Below are 24446 nucleotides of genomic sequence, written 5' to 3' on the forward strand. Positions count from 1 at the left end.
GACTGTTTCCTGTATGGTTGTGATTTGTCTTCTCCACTTTTGGAGATAGAAGTGCCCCATTGCTTAGACCTGTACGAACCTTGCGGCTGGGATCTGCCTCTAGGGCATTGGATCTGCCCCTTTGAGGTCTGTCTGACACTGGAAAGGACCAATTCTTTGTAGGCCAGTGTCTGCTAAACCTAGATGGCTGTACTTGTAAAAAATCTTTGACCGTTTACATAAATTTATCTTTGTCCTCCAGTTTCTTTAACACCTCTTCTGCCTTAACACCAAACAAGGTATCATGCTGTAACAGTGCATCTAATAATTTAGCTTTGACATAATCAGGCAGATTTTGTTCCTTTTACCAAGCGTGCCTCCTAATTACAGAACCTGTAACAGCGGCCCTGCAGGAGGCCTCCAGAGAATCAAAACCACATTGCAAAGTATGCTTTCCAACTTGTTCAGCTGCATTCAATAAATCCTGCATTTCTTTGTTTTCTGCACATTCAGAATTTACCAACATTTTCTGTTTAAGCAGTGCATTACATATTGCTGATATTTGAGCATATGAAACTAGCAGATGTGTAAATCTTTTTTCCCCATCTATCCAGTGCCCTAGAATCTCTGTCAGAGGGGGTAGGGTTTTTTGCAGTGGAAGCCTTAACTCCTTTGGGACCCTGAGAAATAGTTTCTGGGTCTGTAGCAGGGTTTTTGAAAAGGAATTTATGAGAGTCAGAAGCCCTGTAGTATCTGTCGGGCTTAACAGGAGCTGGAGGTTAGGAGTCAGGGGTCAGACTAGACTCTGAAAACACATCATCTACAATGTCTAACACAGGTGGAATAGCTTGAGGCCTGTGTTGAGGTAGTAGAAGGAAGTCCGTGAGCCTCTTTTTAGATTCTGGAAAGTCTTGGCTCTCCCAGTGGAAATGCTCCCTCATGGCATGCGAGGTTTCCCAAAAGGAATAGTCCTCAGGAGGAGAAGCTGAAGGAATAGATTCTTCAGCATCAAAATCCTCATAGAGGGAAGAGAATATTCCTGATCAGAAGAAGAATCAGAGGAAATGGAAACCTGATCTGAAGATTCATAGTCTGTCTCTTGCCTAGGCCTCTGATCAGGAGGGGGATGGGAAGCCCTGATCAAGGTAATCAAGTCTTCGGCCATTTTGAGCTTCTGTTTTTTGGGGATGAAGACCTGTCCATGTGGCTGGTGAACTTGTTTCTTTGCCTTTAAAGGTGCTTTAGTTTTTGCCTTTGATGCTGAAGTCAGTTTAATGTATAATTGTTTAGGTCTGAATAAACCCTCAGAAGCCGATGCCTGCTCAGCGGCTCTGGACCCATCTGAAGGAATAGTCTCCGAGGCTCCAATACCTTGAGTTTCAGCGGCCTGACAGACTCCACGTGGGAGTTGGCAGCAGGCTGTGACTCTACAGTAGCGGGCATCAGGGGCTGCAAAAGCGCCTCACTGAGAACCGGCAAACAAGCGACTGGCTTAGAAGCTTCGTCATCGGTTTTGGACCTCAGTTGCCTGTCTTTTTCTTTGCGCTTTTTGTGAACTCCGGTAGTTGGATGGCTATCCGACGACATTGTATAATTAAATCTGCGGCCAAAATAGCTTAATGCAAAATCGTACCAATGCTTAATATTGCGTTGGTTAAATCTAGCAGAAAACTGACAACTTGAAACGTCGTGGTCAGGGCCTAGGCAAGGAATACAGTAAGAATGAAAGTCCTTATGAGGTATTTGCTTCCCACAAGAAATACAATTATTAACTTTTTCTGACATTGGTCTGGAGCAAGAAAAAAGTTTGTCCAACGGGGTACTTAGCTTTTAATGAAGACTTCGAATCTGAAACTCGAACACGAAAATTTCAGGAGTCGGCTGACTGGCACTTGCGAACTGCTTCTGCTTCGGGCACCGTACGGCAAGAAAGACTGAAGAAAATGGCGTCGGCTGCATCTTTTATACCCCTGATGACCTGACATCAGGGAAGGGGTGACAGCAACCGATGCAGGACCCAAGACTTTGGAATTCATTCCAACTGAGGGCAACCTGCCATCAGGACTACCCAAATGTAATGACTGCAACAGTGAAACATGAAGAACATCTAGGATGGAGAGTGTGTGATGTCAACAAACTGCCACACTGAATGACACATGCACTCAATTCTCCCCCACTACTGAATAAACAGTTGCTTGCTTTTCAGCCAAGAAACGATCACTGGTTTCCACAGGAAAGCTGCTGGCTCCAAACAGCAACCCACCAAAGCTGCTCCTTTCCCATTCTCTGTGTTTGGTTCTTCCAGTGCCAGAGCCTGTAAGTAGTTTTGGGTTGGCTGGATTGCAGTCAGTCTTCCATCCCTCTGTGCCACAGAGTGGAGCCATACTTTACTTTTTGTTCTCTTACTTGAGTCCTAATAATATAAGTTTTATATTACGTCTGTGACTTAGCAGATGTAGGCATTTCAAAGTGGTTTGAATATTCTGCATTCCATTTTCATAACAAAGCTTTAACAGGCAGCTCTTTACTATGACTCATCATCTTATAGGTCTTCACCTTTTAAGAGGCCAATGTGGAACAAAAACCCTAGCAATGTGAGACAAACAGTCAAAATGTGAAACACCCTATTTTTGCACTGCGCAAAACACGCCATTGTCATGGGGCCTAGTAAAACATTTATAAAATTCAATACAGCACACTTAATCAGATACAAAACATTTATTTCACAAGCTGCAATACCAAAACCACACCATACTTACATGAAACAGCACTTCTGTACAAATCAAGAATAAAATCACATTGTCATTAATCCACTTGCTACATTTACATTTTCTAAACAGATCTGCTAGGATGCTGTTTTTGCACTATACACTATCATACAATAGACACACCAGATGTACACTTATTGTATGCTGATGTGGCTTTCTTGGAAGCATCTAACACATGTTTTGAAAGCTTAAGATCACAGCAGACCAATTCTTTGTTCATTTTCACTGCTACTAATGAGTTCAATGTTTTTACACTGAGAGGCTGTCGCAATTCAGTTTTCATTTTCCGCACCATGCTAAATGCTCTTCCAGCTTGTGCATTTGAGTGCGGCAAGTAAAGTAGAGTCATCATAAGCTGCTTAAAGAGTGAACAGTTTCTCATCAATGCAAAGATCCCTCAGAAGGTGTGCCCATTACTTGGACACACAAGTGGAGCCCATCCACTGGATCTGTCAGGTTCCCTGTGTCCTCAATCTGATACTGGGTAAACTCATCAATTAATTGTTCAGCCTCAGCATCATTTTCACAGACACGCAGACAGAAACCAACATCCCTGACAAGTCCTGAAGAAATATTCAGCTTTTTGGGAGGATTAATAAGGAATGCAGTAAATTTCATCAAGAGATCCTGCATGGGAAACTTTTTAAGTCTTTTCTGCAGCACTACAGCAGTAAACGCTGTATTTTTTTAATAAAAGTTAAATTCAATAACTGTGCCGGCAATATCCTCCTCATGGCTGCTCATGTACTGTTTAACTTCATAGCCAATACACAGCTCACTGTTTGGCAGAACAGAGTTACTGTCGGTCAACACTGAAACATCACTATGTTTGATTAGTCTAACAGCAGCTGCAGGTGTCAGGAGCCTGCCAGCATACTGCTGCAGGAGTTTATGCACAATGGCATGCAGTGTCAGAAGCTGACTTTCTCAGCTTTGAAACTGAATGTTGAACTCCAATAAAGGTTCCAGTGCATACATAAGAAACATAAAAATCATATGCAACTGATGACTCTGTAAGTGTTTAGAGATCAAGTCTATCTTAGTAGACCATGGTTGTGCAGACAAAAAATATGAATTTAGAGCTGGCCACACAGCCAGGGTTCTGTTAATTACCTTCCCCAGACTCAACCATCTAGTAGATGGCATGTCTAATATTCTTGAGGGGGTCAGTGTCTGTGAATAAAGCAAATTCTTGCAGTTTGAGTTGTTTTTGTGCGCATCAGATATAAGTTCTTCAAGTGATGACTGTAGTGCTTTTACACCAGCCTTACTACATAGATCTACCAGGTGACACAAACACCCCACATTTACAATGGTAGGCTTTTCCTCCTTTACACAAGATTGCACAGAATTGTGTTTTCCAATCATCAAGGCAGCATTGTCTGAAGAAAAGGCCACAATGTTGGAAACTGGAATGTTAAATTGTGTCAGAGTGGACAGTAAAGCATCAAACAATGCTTGTCCAGTTTCTGACACATATTCTGGCATATTAAGAAACCTTATTACATTTTTGCCAGCCTCTTCAACAAGGTAACCAACAGTGATTACCAACAGTTAGTAGTCACACGTCTGTGCTTTGGTCCAGATACACACAGAATGGTGATTTCTGGCAGGCAGCTGCATCATCATTCTGGTAATGAGGCCCTAGAACATCCTGTGCAATATAGGCTGCTTTTGTTGCTCCACATGTCACTTTCCTGAGAACATCTTGATCTTCACCACATTTTTTCATAAACTTCAGAATGTATTCTCCTGCTACAAATGACAAGGTATTTTTTGCAAGGAGCAACACAAAACCAATCTCTGCCTCAACCACCTTTGTACTCGCTAAACTCTGAGGTCCAAAGAAGTCTGCGATAGTCCTTCCAGCTGAATGCTTGCAATTCTGTCCATGTTTCTCGCTGTCGGCATGTCGCTGGAGATTATGTTGGCCACCATGATGGATTGTGCAATCTGTGTTACAGGTCTTGCAGAAAGCATATTTCACATCACACCTACTCACAGAAAGCCACTCAAAGGCACTCGCTCAACTTGGCTGAAAAATTGTGTATCTCTTCTTTGGAGTGCTATCTATAGTCATATCCCTGTCCTCATCATTATCTGGGCCGTTTGTACCTAGGTTTGTAAAACAGTGGTGTTACTGAAAAAAGAAATAGGGCTATACTGCAGAAAGAAAAAGTAGAACCATCTCCTGAACACGTAAGATATGGGGCAACAGGCCCACAACTTACCCACATCATTGGAAATTTCTGGTCTTTGCACCTTCTCCTGCTCATCTCTGCTCCTTTGCTAACTATAAAGGCCTGCATGATCACTTCACTCACTCCCTTGCACTGACGACGACACTTGCAATCTTCTGGTGCTCACTTGCCCACCAAGCCAGTGTTACAGAAGGGAGAGTGATTCATTGCAAAATGTTCATAGCACTCCTGATTATTTCAAAATTCATGTCGAGGATAAACAAACCGAGCTTAATAAATCTACTTTCAAAACACTTCAAACTGCAGCATGAAATGTACCTAAGCAGTAGAAATGAATATATAAACTACATCATGACAATACTACCTGCAGTACTACATCATGACAATACTACCTGCAGTACTATATCATGACAATACTACCTGCAGTACTATATCATGACAATACTATTTACATTTCAGTCACCATTTCATAAGTGTTCTAGTCCTGTCCTACACCCTGGTCTACACCTGGCAAAGGTACCTTGAAAAGTTAAACTATGACACTCAATACTTCTACAAGAATGTGACATTTCAGACATGTCGTGAACAGTGATGACCAAAGAATGTAAGCTCTCACATCTTTAACCACCAAAAAAAAAAAAAAAAAAAAAAAAACAAATCACAAAGTGAGACATCCATATCCCAACAACGAACAACTGTAGAGCAAGAAATCCCAATATCCTACTGTCAAGTCCAAGTAGCATACTAACTGCAAAAGATTATAAATATAGAAAGGCTACAGTAATACTGGTATAAATGTGCTACAAGATACAGCTACTATTACCCTGAGGCATCAACAAATTAAGAGAATGTACATTAATAAACATTTTCTGTTCATAGGTAGGTACTAGGCTATCAGCCCTAGGGCCTATACAAGCCCAGCCAAAAAGGTACCTTGGCTTTTGCCACCCAAGAAAATTATTTTCCTGTGCCACTGTCGAGAAGAGCCACAGAAGTGATCCCGGGGTGAATTTCCTATTTCCCATCCAATCATCAAGATTTTTCTTGAAGAGTACTAATGAGGAGCTTTGTTTGATATAGATAGGTAGTTTATTCCAGAGTATGGGAAGTCTCTGGGACAGGAGTATAACTGTCAAGTGACATGCATGGCATTTTCTCCAAAAGACACCAGTATAGCTCTCAAATTAGGGACAAACCTAGAAATCAAGTACACTGGAATTAGTGAAAACCGAGACATTACCAGAATACTGAGACAATTTTAATTGTCTAGTACAGTTAACAAAACAAATCCTGAAAGAGACTTGCATAAAATATTTCAAGCATGGGCAGTAATGCACTTCTAGCCTGCCAATATACCAAAAATTTGTACCCATAATAAGTGTTCAGGTTGTTCTTAAAAATATCTAAACTAGTACTTGCTTTAATATAATTCAGTAATCTGTCCGCAGCACTTAAAATAAAATGAAAGCATAGTGACTGCCCTTTTCCAACATGTAAGCAACTGTAATGCACTGTTGGGTGACAGAACACAAGATACACGACATTACTTTTAGTAATATTGCAAAACAAACCCAGATACCTCTAACCATTTTGTAACACACTTCATAAAAAATTTGCATGCCTGTACATTAAAATAGATACATTCTGAAGACAAGACAATAGTAACCAAAAGAACCATCAGGAGGATAACTGTTGTATCAATTGTTGTGCAAATATCTGACAGGACAAAAAGGGTCTTAGGCCTTGCTATTATGAGCATGCATTGTAAAACCAGTATGACATGCAAAATAAACCCTACCTCTCAACCTGTTAGGACAAGAAATCTGTACACAGCTTAATATACTTTGGGGGCAAAGGCCCAAAAGAGGGATACATTTTAAATATTGCTCTTATAAACCTGGAAAGCTGTTAAAACAGGACTTTTGTACATGCATTTTCTAAAAAATACGAAACCTGAAACTCAAATGCCTCTTAATATATAGTGACTAATTTTATGAGCAACAAACCAAAAAATATGGAGCAATAATCTGGTTGAGGAACATATCACGGGTAAGCACACGATGGAGCCATACATTTAAATTATTATCTACTGCTCAACCTGTTAACACAAGGTAAATAAAGCACAAAATCTAGCCTGCATACACAGACATTTCTAAAACACAGCCTGCATACAGACATTTCTAACACAGATGTACCTCTGTACAGTAAACAGCTGCAGCTCACTCAGTCCACAACACAATAATTCAGTGAAGTATCCATCCACCACCTCCAGCAAAAATGACACTCAGCATTTTGGTACAGATGTACTCAGTCCCCAACTCCCTGAAGCTCTGCAGACTCCCTTTTGGCGCTCTCTCTTCCTTCCACAGACCGGACTTTATGAATCCTTGAATCCTAGCTTGATACAATGACCCACAGCATGAAAACACAAGTTTCTTCTTCTCCAACAAGCACTGATCCATGATAAGCTTCCTGTATCCTGAAGGCCTTTTTGAAGGCATTTTTCTGGCATGAAAACCATTATCGGTACATGACTGGGTAAGTATTTGGGGAGTTCTCATTGGCTCCCATCCTCCGAAACACTTAGTTGCTTGGTTTGTATACCATGATTGCAATTCATAGGTGTGTACTAAGCTAATGGCCCTGGAGCCTTTACAAGCCTAGCTCATAGGATTACCTTGGCATCGTGTCACCCGAACTTAGTTCCCAGTGCCTCTGTCAAGTAGAACCACTGGAGTGATCCCCGGGGTAAATTTTCTATTTCCCATCCACTCATCAAGATTCCTCTTGAAGAGGGCCAGTGAGGTGCTCTGTTTGACATGTATGGGGAGTCTATTCCATAGCATGGGCAATCTCTGGGTTATGAACCTGTCCCTCCAGCACGTTCTGTTGATTGTGGTAATGAGGTTGAGGTCTCTGGAGTGTGTGGTGTGGTGGGATTGGGATTTCTTTAGATGTAGCATTTCTAATAGAGCTGGGTCAGACATGGCTTTGTAAGTCAAGCAGAGATCGCCTCAAGTAGATGAGACAGAGAATAGTTGGAATTTTTTGAGTCTGTCCATATAGGGAAAGTGTTTAAGGCCTAGAATCCTTTTTGTGAGGTACTTTTGCGGCCTCTCCAGTTGTTGCAGGTGTCTAGTGAGGTATATGCCAAATGGGGCATTGTACTCGATGACTGGCCTAATGAGGGAAGAGTAGAGGGAGACAATGATCTCTTTTTTCCTGGATGCAAAACCCTTAATAATGAGATGTGCCACATAGAAGGACTTTTTGACCACAGTGGCAATGTGGTGGTCGAAAGAGAGGTTGCTGTCCCAGATCTCTTAAAATGCCTTGTGTGTTCAGTGGACTACCATCGATGTGGTAATTCATCAGAACCAGGTTTTTTCCAAAGGGGATGATGACACATTTTTTGGCAATGAGCATAAGGCCATGGTTCTGACACCAGTCGTCGGTCTCAGTGAGGCCTTTCTGTAGGATGTTAACATCACTTGGGGAGTTAATAATAGCTCCCAACTTGCAATCATCTGCGAATGTTGTCAGCCAGAGTCCCTTCGTGTTGGCCTGGACTTCAGAGAAGTATATACCACACAGGAGGGGACCCAGGACTGAACCCTGTGGGACTCCACTCGTGACTGGTCAACAGTCTGACTTGGAGTCAGCTACTTTCACACTGTGGGTTCTATCTGCGAGCCAGTTTGCAAGCCATAGGGGTTGATGCCTAGCTTACTGAGGTTTTCTATGATTCCTGAGTGGGAAATGGTATCAAAGGCCTTGGCCAGATCAAGGTATGCTGTGTGAACCACCTTGCCTTCATCCACAGCTCTGGTGACTGACTCAAAGAAGTCAACCAAGTTGAGCAGGCATGATCTACCCTTCACAAAACCAAACTGTGTGGGATCCGGAGTTTGGAGATTCCCTATATTTTTGTTTATTAGGTCCATGATGATGCGTTCCATAGCTTTGCATATCAGACTTGTTAGGCTAATGGGGCGATAGTTCCCAGGGTCTGTAGTCCTCCTTTGTAGAGAGGGATGACTGCAGCAGTGCCCCATTCGGTAGGGACAAAACCTGAGGTGAGGCTGTGACTGAACAGAGCACACAGGTGAGGTGCCAGTTCACTCTGTAGTTCATGTAGAACTCAGCCAGGGATATTGTCAGGTCCCACAGAAGCTGTATTCTTGGCCTTGGACAGTGCTGTTTTAACCTGTGCAGCAGTAATGTTAGGTGCCTGGCAATCTACTGTTAATGTGATAGGTCCTTTGGGAGGAGAGAGAGGGGTAAAGTTGGCACTGAATTTGTCGGCCTGTATATTGACAATATCTATTGGCTCGGTATAGGAGGTACCATTGTGCAGTAGCTCAGAGCAAATCTGGGTATTGCCATGGAGATTCTTTACATAACTATAGAAGGCCTTGTGGTTGTCTTTACTATCTGCTGCAATTCTGTTTTCGTAGCTAGCTTTAGAGGATTTGATGTGGGATCTCAACATTTTGTTGAGGCTAATAAGGGAGTTTTTCCAGTCTTGAGACTTCACTTTATTCCACATCAGTTTCCTCCTTCTGTTGTAGAGTTTGTTTATGGCAAGGGACCACCAGATTGGCTTCCTTTTTTTGGAGGCGAGTGTCTTGGTTCTACTGGGTATGGCAAGATCCATGGATTTGTGTACATGTTCGTACAGTGCATTGGTTTATGCAACTTTTCTCCATTTGCATGGGTGCAGTAAAGTTAGCCATCTCTGGTTTTAGGAGCCCAAAGTTAGCTTTGGAGAAGTTTTTTTATGGTGGTTACCTTTGCAGGGGTGGGTGGGTGGGATGTGGCTTTCTAAGGTGATTAGTCTGTGGTCGGATCTAACCAGGGAGTAGAGGACTATTGGTGTAAAGCAACGGTCGCCCATGTTAGTAATGACCAGGTCAAGGATGTTGCTACCTCTAGTGGGGGTAAGAACGAGCTGATCCAGTGCAATGGAAGTAATGAATTTCAGAAAACATTGGGCAAGTGTATTGGTACATGAGTAATTTTCCGATTTAATGGAGGGGTAGCTGAAGTCGCCCAGTATGAGAGTGTTAGCTTGGACCCTAATATTCTCCAGGGTGGTTAGAAATGTGGAGTGTGAGTCTTGGGACATGGTTGGGGACCTACAGCAGGCTACAACCTGAATCCACTGTCTTACCCAATGTTAGTTGCACCTGAAGTATCTCTGATGCGTTATGTTGGGCTACCAGTCTGGAGGTGTGCTCATCCTTTATGACTATGGAAACACCACCACCTTTGGAGCTTCGGTCTAAGTTCTGGGGCCAAAAGGTGTGTAATGAGTTATAGCCTGGTAGTGCAGGGGTGCATTCTGCTGCCCTGAACCAGGTCTCTGTTACAGCACAAATGTCAATGTTCTCCATTTTAAGGAGTGCTTCGAGCGAGTGCATTTTGAAATTTAGACTTCTAGCATTGAGCAGAATGACCCTCAGATTGCATTTGCTTGTAGCTGTTACGGTGGTAATTTGGTCTTTTGAACATCACCTAAAAAAGGCACTACAGGGGTGGCAAGAGCCTTGGCCAGTATCCAGAAGCCCAGGGATGACAGATGCAGGCCATCTCTGACAAAGCATTGAGGTCCGTCAATCATGTCATCCCAGGCAGACAGATAATGGATCCCCTTAGAATGACACCAGAAACTTAACCAATTGTTGAAATCAATCATTTTCTGCTTGTACTGTGGTATCATTCTGGATGATGGGAGGATGCTGCTCAGGGCTAGGGTCATACCCACCTGGGCTACACAATCCAAGAGCATCTCCATGTCTCTTTTCATGTAGTCCAGGGAGGTACATCTCAGGTCATTCACACCCACATGTACAATGACAGAGTCATATTTTTACCTGTTGTTGAGGGACCTGAGTGCATGCATTATTTGTCGGATCCTGGCACCTGACAGGCAGCTGACTGTTACTTTCTCCTTATTCATAGGTTGGTACTAGGCTATTGGCCCCAAGGCCTATGCAAGCCTAGCCATAACAATTCCCTGGAAATTTTTTCCCACAATATTTACTTCTCTGGGCCCCTGTCTAGCAGAGCGACTGACATGATCCCCGGGGTGAATTTCCTATCTCCCGTCCAATCATCAAGGTTCCTTTTGAAGAGGGCTAATGAGCTGCTCTGCTTGACATGTATGGGCAGTCTATTCCAGAGTATGGGGAGTCTCTGGGTCAGGAACCTATCCCTCCAGCTTGTTTTGTTCATTGTGATGATAAGGTTTAGATCCCTGGAGCGTGTGGCTCTGAGGGATTGGGATTTCTTTAAGTGGAGCATGTCCAACAGCTCAGGGTTTGACATTGCCTTATATGTTAAGCAGAGATCGCCTCTGAGTAGACAATATGCCACAGAGTATAGCTGAAGTTTTTTTAGATGGTCAGCATATGGCATCTGCTTTAGGCCTGTGATTCTTTTAGTGAGATATTTCTGTGGCCTTTCCAGCTGTTGCAGATGTCTTGTGAGGTACATACCAAATGGGGCATTATACTCTATAATGGGTCTAATGAGGGATGAGTACAGTGGGACAATGACCTCCTTTTTTCTGGATGAAAAGCCCTTAGTGATGAGGTGTGCCACGTAGAAGGATTTCCTGACTGTTGTGGCAATGTGGTTATCGAAAGTGAGACCACTATCCACTTGTGTCCCTAAGTCTCTCATCACACTTTCGATGTTTAGTGTCCTGCCACCTATGTGGTAGTTCATGGGTACATGTTTTTTCCCAAAGGGGATGACTATACATTTCTTGGCATTAAGCTTGAGCCCATGGATCTGGCACCAGGCATCTGTTTCTGTAAGGCCCTTTTGTAGAATATCCACATCATTTGGGGATTCAATAATGGCTCCCAGTTTGCAATCATCTAGTCAACCTAGTGAGTGGAACATCAGCAGTATACTAACCAATCAAAACTCGTGTAGCGGAGCTAAAGCTGTTCAATGCAGAACAGTGGGTTCATTTAGGGCTGAATGTGGAGAGTTCCACATATTCTAGAGCAAATACCAGAAAAATCTTATTAAGACTAGATTTTTAAACTGAAAAGCCACAAAACAGCATGGATTTTAAAAAATGAGATGATGCTGTGTGTTTAATGTCTAGATTATTTGGAGAAATATCCTGGTTTGTTCGGCTATATTATTTACCCATTATAGAAGAGCAAATACCCAAATGGAAACATGAATAACAGGCAGGAAATCGTTCCTATGTAACGCTTCTTACCCCTCTGTAAGACCAAATGGACAAAAAAATGAAAATGAACAGAAATTTGAACGTTAAGGGATCCATCCAGGATGATAATCTGTTTTTCTAGTTTATAAATATACTGGTCATTCAGAATTCCACTCATTATAGTTTACCCAAACCTGCATGAACATGTGTATTTCCAGAAAGGGAAGTTCAAAACCAAAATGATGAAAGTCAGTCACGAAAGTGTTTCAAGGGATCCTAGGGAGTCCAGCCCTCCATATAAATCTCCAGATGTTCCCTTCATTAAAGTACCACTCAAGTGCAAGTGGGAAAAGAGTGCTGTATATTTGAAAAATCAGCAAGAATTCTGACTTTCAGCAAATTTATTATAAACAATAATAAAATATTTTAAAAAAATGCCACTTCTGACCGATTTCTACTGATTTTTTTTTAACAAGTCACAGCTACTTGGGTTTTCTTTTTCTTGATTTTTTGCACTGTTGATAAAACACCTACATGGTTATCATCTTAAAACCTTTCTGGCTTCCACTGTTTGAATAGCTGAATAGGAAGGAGTCCTTTGACGATTCTACGAATAGCTCTCTAATAACTTTTTAGCCAAGATGAAAAAAAAGGTAAAGTATCCCCTAAGACTGTAACTATCAAAACTAAATCAACACAATACACTATGTATTTCAAACTTCATTCTCATTGCTAAGTAGATGTATCCTAATGTACTGCCTGAAGAAAAGGGTAAAACAATTACTGCAGAGAAATAAGTTTAAGAACTGTTAACAAGTTACTTTCAATAGTCCAGGATTTGACTCCCTCAACTACTATTTGCTTACTGTGCGATTTGCAAGCCACTTATCCATAAGTACTCTGAGGCAATTAGGAAATTGGGATAGGCTTCTCAGTGGTTTTGTGATTCGCATTAACTACCTATGTATGTAATTCAATTTCATTTTTGTGGCTTTCCTGACCTTTTTGCCACCACAAAAATGACTTTCTAGAATCCACAGGATGACAGGTGCTTTCAGTTTAAGTCCGCAGACATCACTAACTGCAATTACCAACCTTTGGAAATATCAAAAACATGACATAAAACTGTCTGCCACAGCTTTATACCAAAGTAAGAAGCAATGTAAAGAAGAAAAAGGAGTAGATTTGCAATGTATTACCATTAGCAACTAAAGGCAAAAAGCAATTGGTACAAACAAGTATGTGCATGTGCATGTGCGTGTGCGTGTGTGTGTGTGTGTGTGTGTGTCTCATCAGTGAAAACTACAATTTATGCATATGTGAGAAACTAGCTTTAATTTTTATATCTGTACTCTCTAGCACTTATGTTACTGAATAATTATTATATTAACAATAAAATGACTATGCACCTCCAAATTTGCACTAAACGTTAGACTAAAGACTAGATAAGCAAGAGTCTCAACTGGGTAAATAAACAAATGCCTGAAATTAAGCTTCACTGGAATACTAAAATATTTATTTTACAACAGCAGGCCAAAATATAAATTTAAAAAAGCAGGAAGGATAATGACAGTATGCTGAATTGTTTACTGGCATTTAGAAAAAATGGCTTTATTTGGCCTGGCTTTACCTGGCCAAAGCCTTTGATACCATTCCCCACTCAGGAATCATAGAAAAACTCACTAAGCTAGCCATCAACCCCTACATCACTAGGTGGGTTGCAAACTGGCTCACAGATAGAACCCACAGTGTGAAAGTAGCTGACTCCAAGTCAGATTGCCAACCAGTCATGAAACCCACAGTGTGAAAGTAGCTAACTCCAAGTCAGACTGCCGACCAGTCACAAGTGGAGTTCCACAGGGTTTGGTCTTAGGTCCTCTCCTGTTTGGTATCTACTTCTCTGAAGTCCAGGCTAACAAGAAGGGACTCTGGCTGACAAAGTTCGCAGATGATTGCATGTTGGGAGCTATTACTAACTCCCCGAGTGATGCTGACATCCTACAGAAAGGCCTCACCGAGACCAACGACTGGTGTCAGAACCATGGCCTTAAGCTCAATGCCAAAAAATGTGTTGTCATCCCCTTTGGGAAAAACCCAGTTCCTATGAATTAACAAATTGATGGTAGTCCACTGAACACAGAAGTCGTTACAAGACATCTGGGAACACAGGTTGACATCAACTTCTCTTTTGACCGCCACATTGCCACTGCGGTCAGAACGTCCTTCTATGTGGCACATCTCATTACTAAGGGTTTTGCATCCAGGAAGAAAGAGGTCATTGTCTCCCTCTACTCTTCCCTCATTAGGTCAATCATCGAGTACAATGCCCCATTTGGCATGTACCTCACTAGACACCTGCAACAACTGAAGAGGCCACAAAAGTACCTCACAAAGAGGATCCTAGGCCTTAAACACTTGTCCTATATTGACAGACTCAAAAAACTCCAACTATTCTCTGTCTCAAATCGCCTGCTTAGAGGCGATCTATGCTTGACTTACAAAGCCATGTCTGACCCAGCTCTGTTAGAAATGCTACATCTAAAGAAATCCTGATCCCTCCACACCACACACTCCAGAGACCTCAACCTCATTACCACAATCAACAGAACAAGCTGGGGGGATAGGTTTATAACCAAGAGACTGCCCATTCTATGGAAGAGACTTACCATACATGTCAAACAGAGCACCTCACTGGCCCTCTTCAAGAGAAATCTTGATGAGTGGATGGGAAATAGAAAATTCACCCCAGGGATCACTCCAGTGGCTCTACTCGACAGAGGCACTGGGAACTAAGGTCAGGTGGCACGATGCCAAGGTAATCCTATGGGCTGGGCTTGTAAAGGCTCCAGGGCCATTAGCCTAGTCTACACCTATGAACCTATTTGAATGCAGCTTCCTGTACTTGTGTCTGTTTCATTATCTGGTGTTCATTTCTACTTCAGTTCATACCCAGTCAATTCTCTGACATGAAACACAAACCATTATGCCATCTGAAAAAGAAAGAGATGGTTAGAGATGCCAAATTTGGCTTCAGCATTTCTAGATTTTAATAGTGGGCTATGCATATACTAACATATACAGAAAGGCACTGTAACGTGGCACACATACTGCTGTACACAAATGGAACTCACTGCAGTTAGTGAGCACAAAAAGCATACTACTGAGGAGTGATATGGCTCCACTGTTTCCTTCTTCTTGGCAGTCAACCTGATTCTAGCAAACACACTATTTGCCACTATGACCACTGATCTTGTACTGCATCAACACAAATTATGGTGTGATGCTTTACAAAAGGTAGTGGTGGTTGCACAAGAGGAAAATGTATGACATAACTGAAGCTGGCTCAGGAAGTTGTTTGTATGTTTTCTTCCCGCACATCAGAAGCAATCTTTGTTAGAGTAAAAAAAGGTACAACAAACAGTGATAAACAGCTCTTAAGTGCAAAAGGTAGGGTAGTAAGTAGGTAACACAGCCATATGTTGTATACTCTATTTCTTTCACAATCAACATTATCAAAAGATGGAGAACAATATTCACAGATTACAAACCAAAGAAAAAAGAAAGATTCAAATGCAAAAACAGTGAAACTTGTGTTTAGCAACAACCTGATAATGAATTAGCATGGACCTGTGCAAGATGAAACATACCTCTTTGTGACACCAAAGTCATTTTCCATGATCATTTGTAAGATTGCCCGATAGAATAAGGATTCTACACACAGCTGTTGGAAAACAAATTAAAGGTTAACAAATAAAAAATGTTTAAAATGCCAAGAGTACTGCTCAGGAGTCTAGCAAATGTTAACACGTGGACGAGTAACTCTCTTATATCAAGCAGTGGTTGGCTGTAACAGTTAACACCAAATGTACAGGCACAAAAGATCAATAAATTGGTGTTCACTAACTACTGCCCTGACATTACTCGATTATAATTACATGCATCTTTTTCAAAACTGAGTTAGCACTCTAAGTGTGCACAGCTGCACACAGATACAAAGTGTGATATCTGCATCTGATCAATAAGCAGAAGAAATAAAATGAAGCAAAAAAATTGACATGAAGTAAGTACTACTCCTCTGTGTCGGTCATAAATAATAAACTACGAATGACTTGCATCGCTAAAATGCAATACCTACTGCAATTTTTTTTCAGTCTGTTGCAATCTTTTCTTACAGCAACATACAGTATCAATAAAAGCAAGATATCAAGACACGAAATCTAAGTGTTGTAACTTTCAGGAAACAAAAGATTTTCAAATGCCTATTCAGAAAGTATCATTAAACCATGAAAGAGCCCACATAATCTTGCATGGCACTTTTATCTGCAGAGCACAGATTTGGAAGGCAGCAACCATAAAATTCAAACATCAGTATTAAATTCCAACAAATTAATATAAATATGTGGAGCAAAACATTTATTTATTTTACTCCTCTGCATAGGGTGACCTAGAAGTAGTGACAGCTTCCTAAGTAGAAAATGACTGAATCAAAACCATGACCACAGGATAAAACTTATTGGCAATTAACAGCTGTGACAAATACTGTAAGAACTCATGACTGCTAGTAATAGAGAAAACTCATCTACAAAAGTCTATAGAAAGGGATTTAGGTCAACCAGCACTCAATGAAAAAAGCAAATACAATGTCTGAATGAACAAACCATATACAATCAAATAAAATAACTAAAAAGTAGGGGGTTAAAAGTATTCTGCATGCAACAGTGAAAACTACATTAGCCTCTCTTTGGCTACAGTAACTACATCACCTCAACCGCTCCTCCTACTTTTATTTACTTATTTTTACTTATTTAATCAGTTAATTAGGCAGATGGACTAGCCTTTCAAAAGCTAACTGTAACAACACGACTTTACACTGACTACACTGAAAATACTGAAAATAAATTACAACTATAGTTATACATGCACCCAAAGATAAAGATATATATATATATATATATATATATATATATATATATATATGGGTCTACTTCATATGATCGAAAGTTCATTTGATAGAAAATAATTTGACTGAGACCATAACACCGAAATTTCAAAACAGTGAAAACCCATTTGACTGAAAACTCAGAACACCTAAACATTACAGTGAATGATATATGCCCTTTTCCCCACTGTAGTGCGATCATGGAATTAGAATATATAATTGGGGGTGTGTGTGGGGGGCACAGACAGCCACCCACATTAGGGGGTGTGGGGGCATAGTCCTCCACATAGTTTAGGTAAATATTGTTTTTTGCAAAGAGTTATTCATTGCAGTTATAAGTAATCATGCGTAAGGTTTAAAATGTCTGAAGTATGTGGGGGGCTCTGTCCCCCACACCCCCCCAACTATATATTCTAACTCCAGGATCGCATTACAGTGCGGAAAAGGGCATAATCCTTGAAATTTCATGTTTAGGTGTTCTGAGTTTTCAGTCAAATGGGTTTTCAGTGTTTTGAAATTTTGGTGTTATGGTCTCATTCAAATTATTTTCAATCAAATGAACTTTCGATCATATGAAGTAGACCCATATATATATATATATATATATATATGCTTATGGCAAGAGATATTACACAGACATGGGGTGAAGCAGCACAATTACTGTAACATCTCCAGAAATGAGGACTAGATAATGCAACATTATACTAGATTAGAGAATAGGTAAACTGTACATCAGCACTCTGACTGGAGAATGAATGATCTCTAACAGGTATTAATGTACAAGTAATGCCCGCTAAAAATTTGTCTGAATTAGTCTGACGATTCAAGGCAGCATATCAAGCTGCAGTGGAGCTCGGACTGAAAAAACAATCAGCCACCATTATTTTATTCTCCCTAAGCAGCAGCGAGTATAAAATATATTAAAAGAAAAGAAAAAAAAAAAAAGTGTTTGTGTGTTTATGTCTGTGTGTGTTAAGTGTATGCGCGCATGAGTGAAAGCGAGATCGATCAAGTTACTGTTTACACTCGCAAAGCTGTGCTTTTGCTGTTTAGTGAGTGTAAAACTAAGTATAACAAAAAAAGTGTGCGTGTGTGTGAATGCATGCTTGCTTGCATGCATGAAAGCGAGGTGTGTGTGTTTAAGAGAGAGAGAGAGAAGAGTGAGGGCCATCCAACAATGGCAGCAGCAGCATTCAGGAGGTTTACATACCTCGCACCTCTTATATCAAGTTAACTGAATAAAACCTAAAATAAAGGGGGGAACAAAGGCTCAAAGCAGGAACATAATCCTGTCACAAAAATCACAAAGTTGCTTTAGTAACAGGACTTGTGTTAGCATGCATTTTCTGAAGTGCGTGCGTGTGTGTGTGTGTGGGGGGGGGATCATGTCTGTGTGAGAGAGGGACAGACAGTGAGATCGATAGAACACTGGCAGCAGCAGATAAGATGTTTGGGTACCTCTCGACCTATTCGCTCAAGAAATCAGGATAAAGCCTGAAATAAAGGGGAAACAAAGGCTCAAAAATAGGAACAAATTTTAAATATACTTAAAAATTTTAAAAAAGTAAGTTAAATAACAGGATTTGTGTTATCAAGAACTTTCTGAAGGAAATAAAGTCTGAAAGCCAAATATATGTCATTATTTAGTGACTTACATCCCACAATGACTGGCAAGAAACCATTTTAACAATAAGGGACCAAAAAATAAAGCAAATAGCTAGATATATTTTGTAAAAAGGATATATTTTAGATGTAAAATACTTCCTCTAGCACCATTTACATATACTACAGCAACTTTGAAACATTAGGTATAGGAACTATTTTACATAAAAAAATATAAAAAAAATAATATACACCCCTGGGTAGGCATTAATTACACATTAATATATACACTGTCAGACATTATTGTTTGCTTAACCAATTGTGCATTCTTCTGCAAATTAGGATGAACATTTCCGTACCTAGAAGCTGACCAATGCAAATAACTGTTAACTTATATCAAAGCGTTTACCTTTACTCGTTTAACCAGAAATGCTATTAACTGCTTTCAGAACAGAAGGAGCTCAGTGATGGCAAGAAGGCATGTAAGGAGCAAATCTGTAAAATGATTTGTCTGATGTGGCCTAAGTGTGCAAAGGTCTTTGTAACTGTATACCACTTTGACTTCTTAAAATTTAATATGCATTTCTCAAAAGCACTAGTAGTTTCAAAGACGGGCAGTAATTGATAATAAGAATGTTTGAAAGTGAGTGTGTTTACAAGAAATATTGTTCTGGTTTTGACAAGGGGACAATCTGATCTTTGGATTGTATCACAGTGATGCTCATTCCTAGTTGCTGAGACCACCCCGATAATACTTTGACCACCACCCTAACATGATCTGACAAAAGGTGCATTTCTTCATACAAGCCCACAGTCAGCCATATTCTAACATCTCATGAGTGTGCGATTTCCTCTGAGTTCACACAAGTATAAATAAGTGTTCATTCAGTAGCAGACTGTGTAGGTGAGTAGACAGCTGCACTCATCACTGGTATTCTGCAGGTACCCAACACACTTCTTTCTAGAGAACCTGAATGCTAACCTATCCACCAACACTCTGAGCAATGCCAGTAAGGGCAGTTGTTTATTTATCAGTCCAGTTATGTCAAGGATAACTACATTCTATTTTGTTTTTCACAACTACATAGGGTGTAATATACAGAGAAGATGGCTACTTTCATGCATAACCTAGAAGTGTTAAGAATCATTTTCCAAACCACTTGTCTTGGTGAGGGCTCTTGTGGTAGCAAGCTGATCGAGGTGCATTTGCCTTCCTTACAGGAGCCTTCAAGTGATTCTGTGGGATCCTCATTTAAGTTACCGTTTTCTCTGTGGTAATCAGCCTTTCCTCTCTTCAGACTGAGTGAATGATTAACTTATCTGAATAACACTGGGGGCAGGTAGGTGGGGGCATTTTCCATTTTTTTATGACTTTTTTAATATTTGGAACCATCAGTCACACACTCATGCTTGTTTAATTGAAATTTTTAGCATGTTTCTTCTGTTTGACCAGTTGCCTCTGCTAATGCACTGACTGATGAAGCAGAAGGATTGACAATGAAAGAAATAAAAATAAAATATCTGCAATAAACTCACTCAACTGTGCACACAAATATTTAGGCACTGCATGGTTTGTTCCACAGCCAAGAAGACTGACCAAGAAGAGCAAGCCAGTGACGTTAGTGTTGCTGTAGCTGGTCCTGCTGTCCTGTCCATCTACCCAAGCTCAGCTGCCCAGTGAGGATGCTGACTCCACTGCTGGCTGTACACACTTAAAGACAAAGTGAGTGAGAACTGCAGGCTCACAGATGCAACATTATAAATGCTTACATTTCTTTTCCACAGAAAATATGGATTTTCCCATCAGCTAACACCTCAGCTAACTGATGGTGTGTGTGTGTGTGTGTGTGTGTGTGTGTGTGTGTGTTGTGTTGTAAATGTAATATACAACAGTATGCATATGTTATAGTAAAATAGACTATAGTAAACAGCAGCATCACATTATAATGAACTTTGTTTTGTTTGTTTTTGTTTTTGTTGTTGTTTTTTTTATGTATTTTTTTGAATTAAACTGGACAGAATGAAAAGAAGAATGATATATAACATTATTATTAATTACATTTTTTTTTTTTCACATTTGTTTTCAATTTAAAAAGAAGTTATGTACCTACCAAACTGTTCCATATTTGTTGTCATGTTGTCTTCCTTCCTTTCTTTTGGGTGGGTTGCTGTTGTTTCCTAGCAGATTTACTAGCCCAAGATTTTTTGGCAAGAGCTTTTACTAGGCTACCAACATGCCCAGTGGCACCCAGATCCCAGATTCAGATCTCCACACCACACACACACAACATACACAAAATTAAATTTTACTTTTATTTTATACATCAAAGTAGGGAAGGAGAGAAAAAAAGACAATGCATGGTTAAAAACCTGGTATGTCAGCAGGAAACTCAGCCAGTAAGGAAGGTGAGACAACAGAGCACAAGGAACACAACATATGGGGCATAAATAAACTTTATTATGTGTTTTCCCATTGCCTTCATTTCTTGCTGGTTGGGACCATCGAGTATTTGCCCATGTTGCTGCTGCACAGATTGCATCTAAAATCATAAATAACTAATTGTGTCTGACACAGCCATTTTGATAAGGTCTCTTTTGAAACTGGATAACCTTGTTTATTGTCAGCAAAGGATATAAAACAATTGGTCTGATTTTCTGAGGTCTTTGGTCCTGTGTAAATAATTTAGAACCCATCTAGCTGAGGTTATAGAAACCAAGAAGAGGTTAACTTCAGGCAAGATGCTGCTGGTTCAATCTTACCGGGGACCGTAAAAATGTTGTACCTCATAAGAATGCTCTGCACAACTTATGGGACATAATGTTAGAATCCAAGTCTCCTACATGAAAATTGGAGATGGCAGCAAGTTGGACCCTAATAGTAGCTGCAGCTGCCCCTTTTTTGAAGGTTTTGACAGAAAGTCAAGAATCTTGTGAACAGGGGCCGTAAAGGGATCAATGTAATTACTCTTTGCCCAATAAGAGAAGCTCTTCCATTAGCTGGTGTAAAGCCTCCTGGTAGTGGGCTTGTGGGAGGACACTAGGATGTGTTGTACAGCAGGGGAAATGTTTGGGAGCCTGTCTAAGACTGGAAGTGCAGTAACCAAGAAGTCAGCTTGAGAGTTTGGAGGGATGGGTGAAGCCCGCTTGACTGATGCGTCAGGAGGTCCGGAACTGGGTCCAGTATCCAAGGCTCCAGTTGATGATAATGGCGAAGAAACGGAAACCATATCTGACGAGGCCAGTAAAGAGCAATGAGGATGGGTTTGCAAGCCAAGGATTTTGCTTTCTGAAGTACCTTTGGAATGAGAGGGAAAGGTGGAAAGGCATATAGTAGTCCCGGAGGGCAATCGTGAACAAGTGCATTCCTGGATGACTGTCCCGAAAGGGGAACTAGGGTGACGTAGCTGCTGCATTTGTTGTTTAGGGGAGTGGCAAAAAGATCGCAGCATGGCTGGCCCCATTTGCAGAAAATCAAGTCCACAACTTCTTGCTTCAGGGACCACTCACGAGACATGAGGATAGCCCTGCTGAGCCTGCCCGCAATCACGTTGGATTTTCTGGGAATATGCGTTGCAATCAGAGAACGTTGGGAAGAAATCACCCACTGCCATACTCAAAGAGCCTCCCGACACAAGGGGTAAGATCTCGTTCCGCCCTGCTTGTTGATGTACCATACCACTGACATATTGTCTGTCTAATTTGCAATGGTCCCGGTAGGTAGAGAGTCTTGAAGTGCTTGCAACGCCAGAAGCACTGCTCTCATCTCTAAAACACTGATGTGCAAATGGTACTCGTGAGGTTGCCACATTCCTTGGACAGTCCATTCGAGATAATGCCCCACCCCACCCTATCTGGGAAGCGTCCATGGTTATTGTGGCTACCGGATGGGGGTCTAGAAAGGGTCTTCCCAGAGTTACCTGGGGGGAGACAAGCCACCATAGTAGGTCCTTTTTGCAAGATTCCATGATCAAGATCATGTGTGACATTGGCAAATCCTGGAAAGACCACTGAGCGAAAAGAAGGCACTATAGAATCTGCATGTGAAAGCATGCTAAAGGAACTAGCATAATTGCTGCAGCCATTGAGCCCAGTACTTGTAAAACTTGTTTTGCCTGAACTCTCGTCTTCTTTATGAGAAATGAAACTTGCTGACGAATGGCTGACACCCTGTCTTGAGGCAGTTTTGCTATCATACGTCTTGTATCTAAGTCTGCCCCTATAAAGGTAATAGACTTACAAGGCAACAAGGCAGACTTTTCGTAGTTTATGGTGTTGCCTAACTGGGAACAAGTTTGGATTGTGTAGTCCCGTGCTTTGATCAGTTGATGCTCGGTAGTAGCAGTGAGGAGCCAGTCGTCTAGATACAGAAACACCTGGAATCCTAAATGCCTCAGATGAGCCATGACCACTGCCATACACTTGGTGAACACCCTGGGGGCTGTGGTGAGACCAAAGGGCAGGGCCCTGGACTGATAATGACTGGCTCCCAATTGGAAGCATACGAATCTACTGGTTTGCCTGTCCATTTTTATATTGGATCGGCTCCAAATGCAACCAGCAAGAACAAAGGCGAGGTGGGACAACATAACATCTTGTTTTTTGAAGGCATGTGGGTGTGAAATGAGTGTTGAGCTAAAACATTCTGGTGCTTAGTGCAGGTAAGTAAGGCTATGAGCTGTTAATGAGCTGCTTCAGTACAGCAGGGTTTGATTCCTTCAATCTTTGTCTGCAGTGCGGCTCTGAACAAGTCACTTCATCAGAAAGTGCTCCTGGGCTGTCCCTGAAAAGGGACATTTGCATCCAATGGGCTGTCCCAAGTTATTAGCAAATGTGTTACACGTTTGTCTTTTTAATTCCTGTACCCTTCGCATAGCTGCTAATCGCAGCTTTATTAAATGCTATTGGACTATGAATCCCAGGAAATCTATTGTAGGTTAATGGGTTTACAGATGCATCTTCAAGAAAAAAGAAGTTATGTACTCACCATAACATTCCATGTGAGTTGTTCATCTCGCCTTCATTCTTACAGATGGGTTTGGAGCTGATCCTCGGCTCCGAGTCGGCCTACTACAAAGCTTGAGGTCTTCAGACAGCTTGAGGCCAAATCCCTATCCCATGATGCACCTTAAGTTACCTCAGATCTTGTTTTCTGCTTCTAATAATACTATATGCTATTCTATCACTTTTTTAGGGAAAGACAGAGCAACCATGATAAAACTAGTATCTCAGTCCTTGAAAAAACCTTTGGAGGGAGTAGGAGGGTGGGAAGTAAGAATGAAGGCTGTATGAACAATTCACATGGAAAGTTATGGTGAGTACATAACTTCTTTATGTGAAGTTGTTCTATCTTGCCATTCATTCTTACAGATGGGTAGCGTCCCAAGCACCATCCTTCTCGGGTGGCTTATGGGAGTATATTTTTCAGGACAGTAGAACCAAAGGAGGCCCTATCAACTTTGTAATGCGAGATAAAGGTATGAGGTCTTGACCAAGCGGCTGCTGCACAAATATTGTCTATAGGAAGCCGAGCAGAAAAAGCAGAGGATGTGGACACTGCTCTGGTAGAATGAGCCTTAATTTTGTGTTGTAAAGGTAAATTGGCAGCTGAATAAGTGAAAGTGATACAAGCAGATAACCATTTAGATAGTGTTTTTTTGCCACTGGCATACCTTTCCTAGAATCTGAAAAGGAAATAAAAAGTTGTTCTGATCTTCTAAACTCTTTGGTTCTATCCAGGTAAAATCTGAGCTGTCTATGAACATCAA

The 24446-nt window shown here is 41.0% G+C and overlaps 1 protein-coding gene across 1 annotated transcript in view; it reads right to left on the minus strand.

Moving 5' to 3' along the window:
- METTL25 (methyltransferase like 25) overlaps positions 1–24446 on the minus strand; it is a 1435064-nt gene that overhangs the window by 629204 nt on the left and 781414 nt on the right. Inside the window, exon 8 of the mRNA XM_044088437.1 lies at positions 15788–15861. Coding sequence (XP_043944372.1) covers positions 15788–15861 — 74 coding nt within the window. The remainder of the gene's footprint in view (positions 1–15787; positions 15862–24446) is intronic.

This window comes from Protopterus annectens, chromosome 11.part0 (genome assembly GCF_019279795.1).
Source record: "Protopterus annectens isolate FY-2018-M chromosome 11.part0, PAN1.0, whole genome shotgun sequence".
NCBI lineage: Eukaryota > Metazoa > Chordata > Ceratodontiformes > Protopteridae > Protopterus > Protopterus annectens.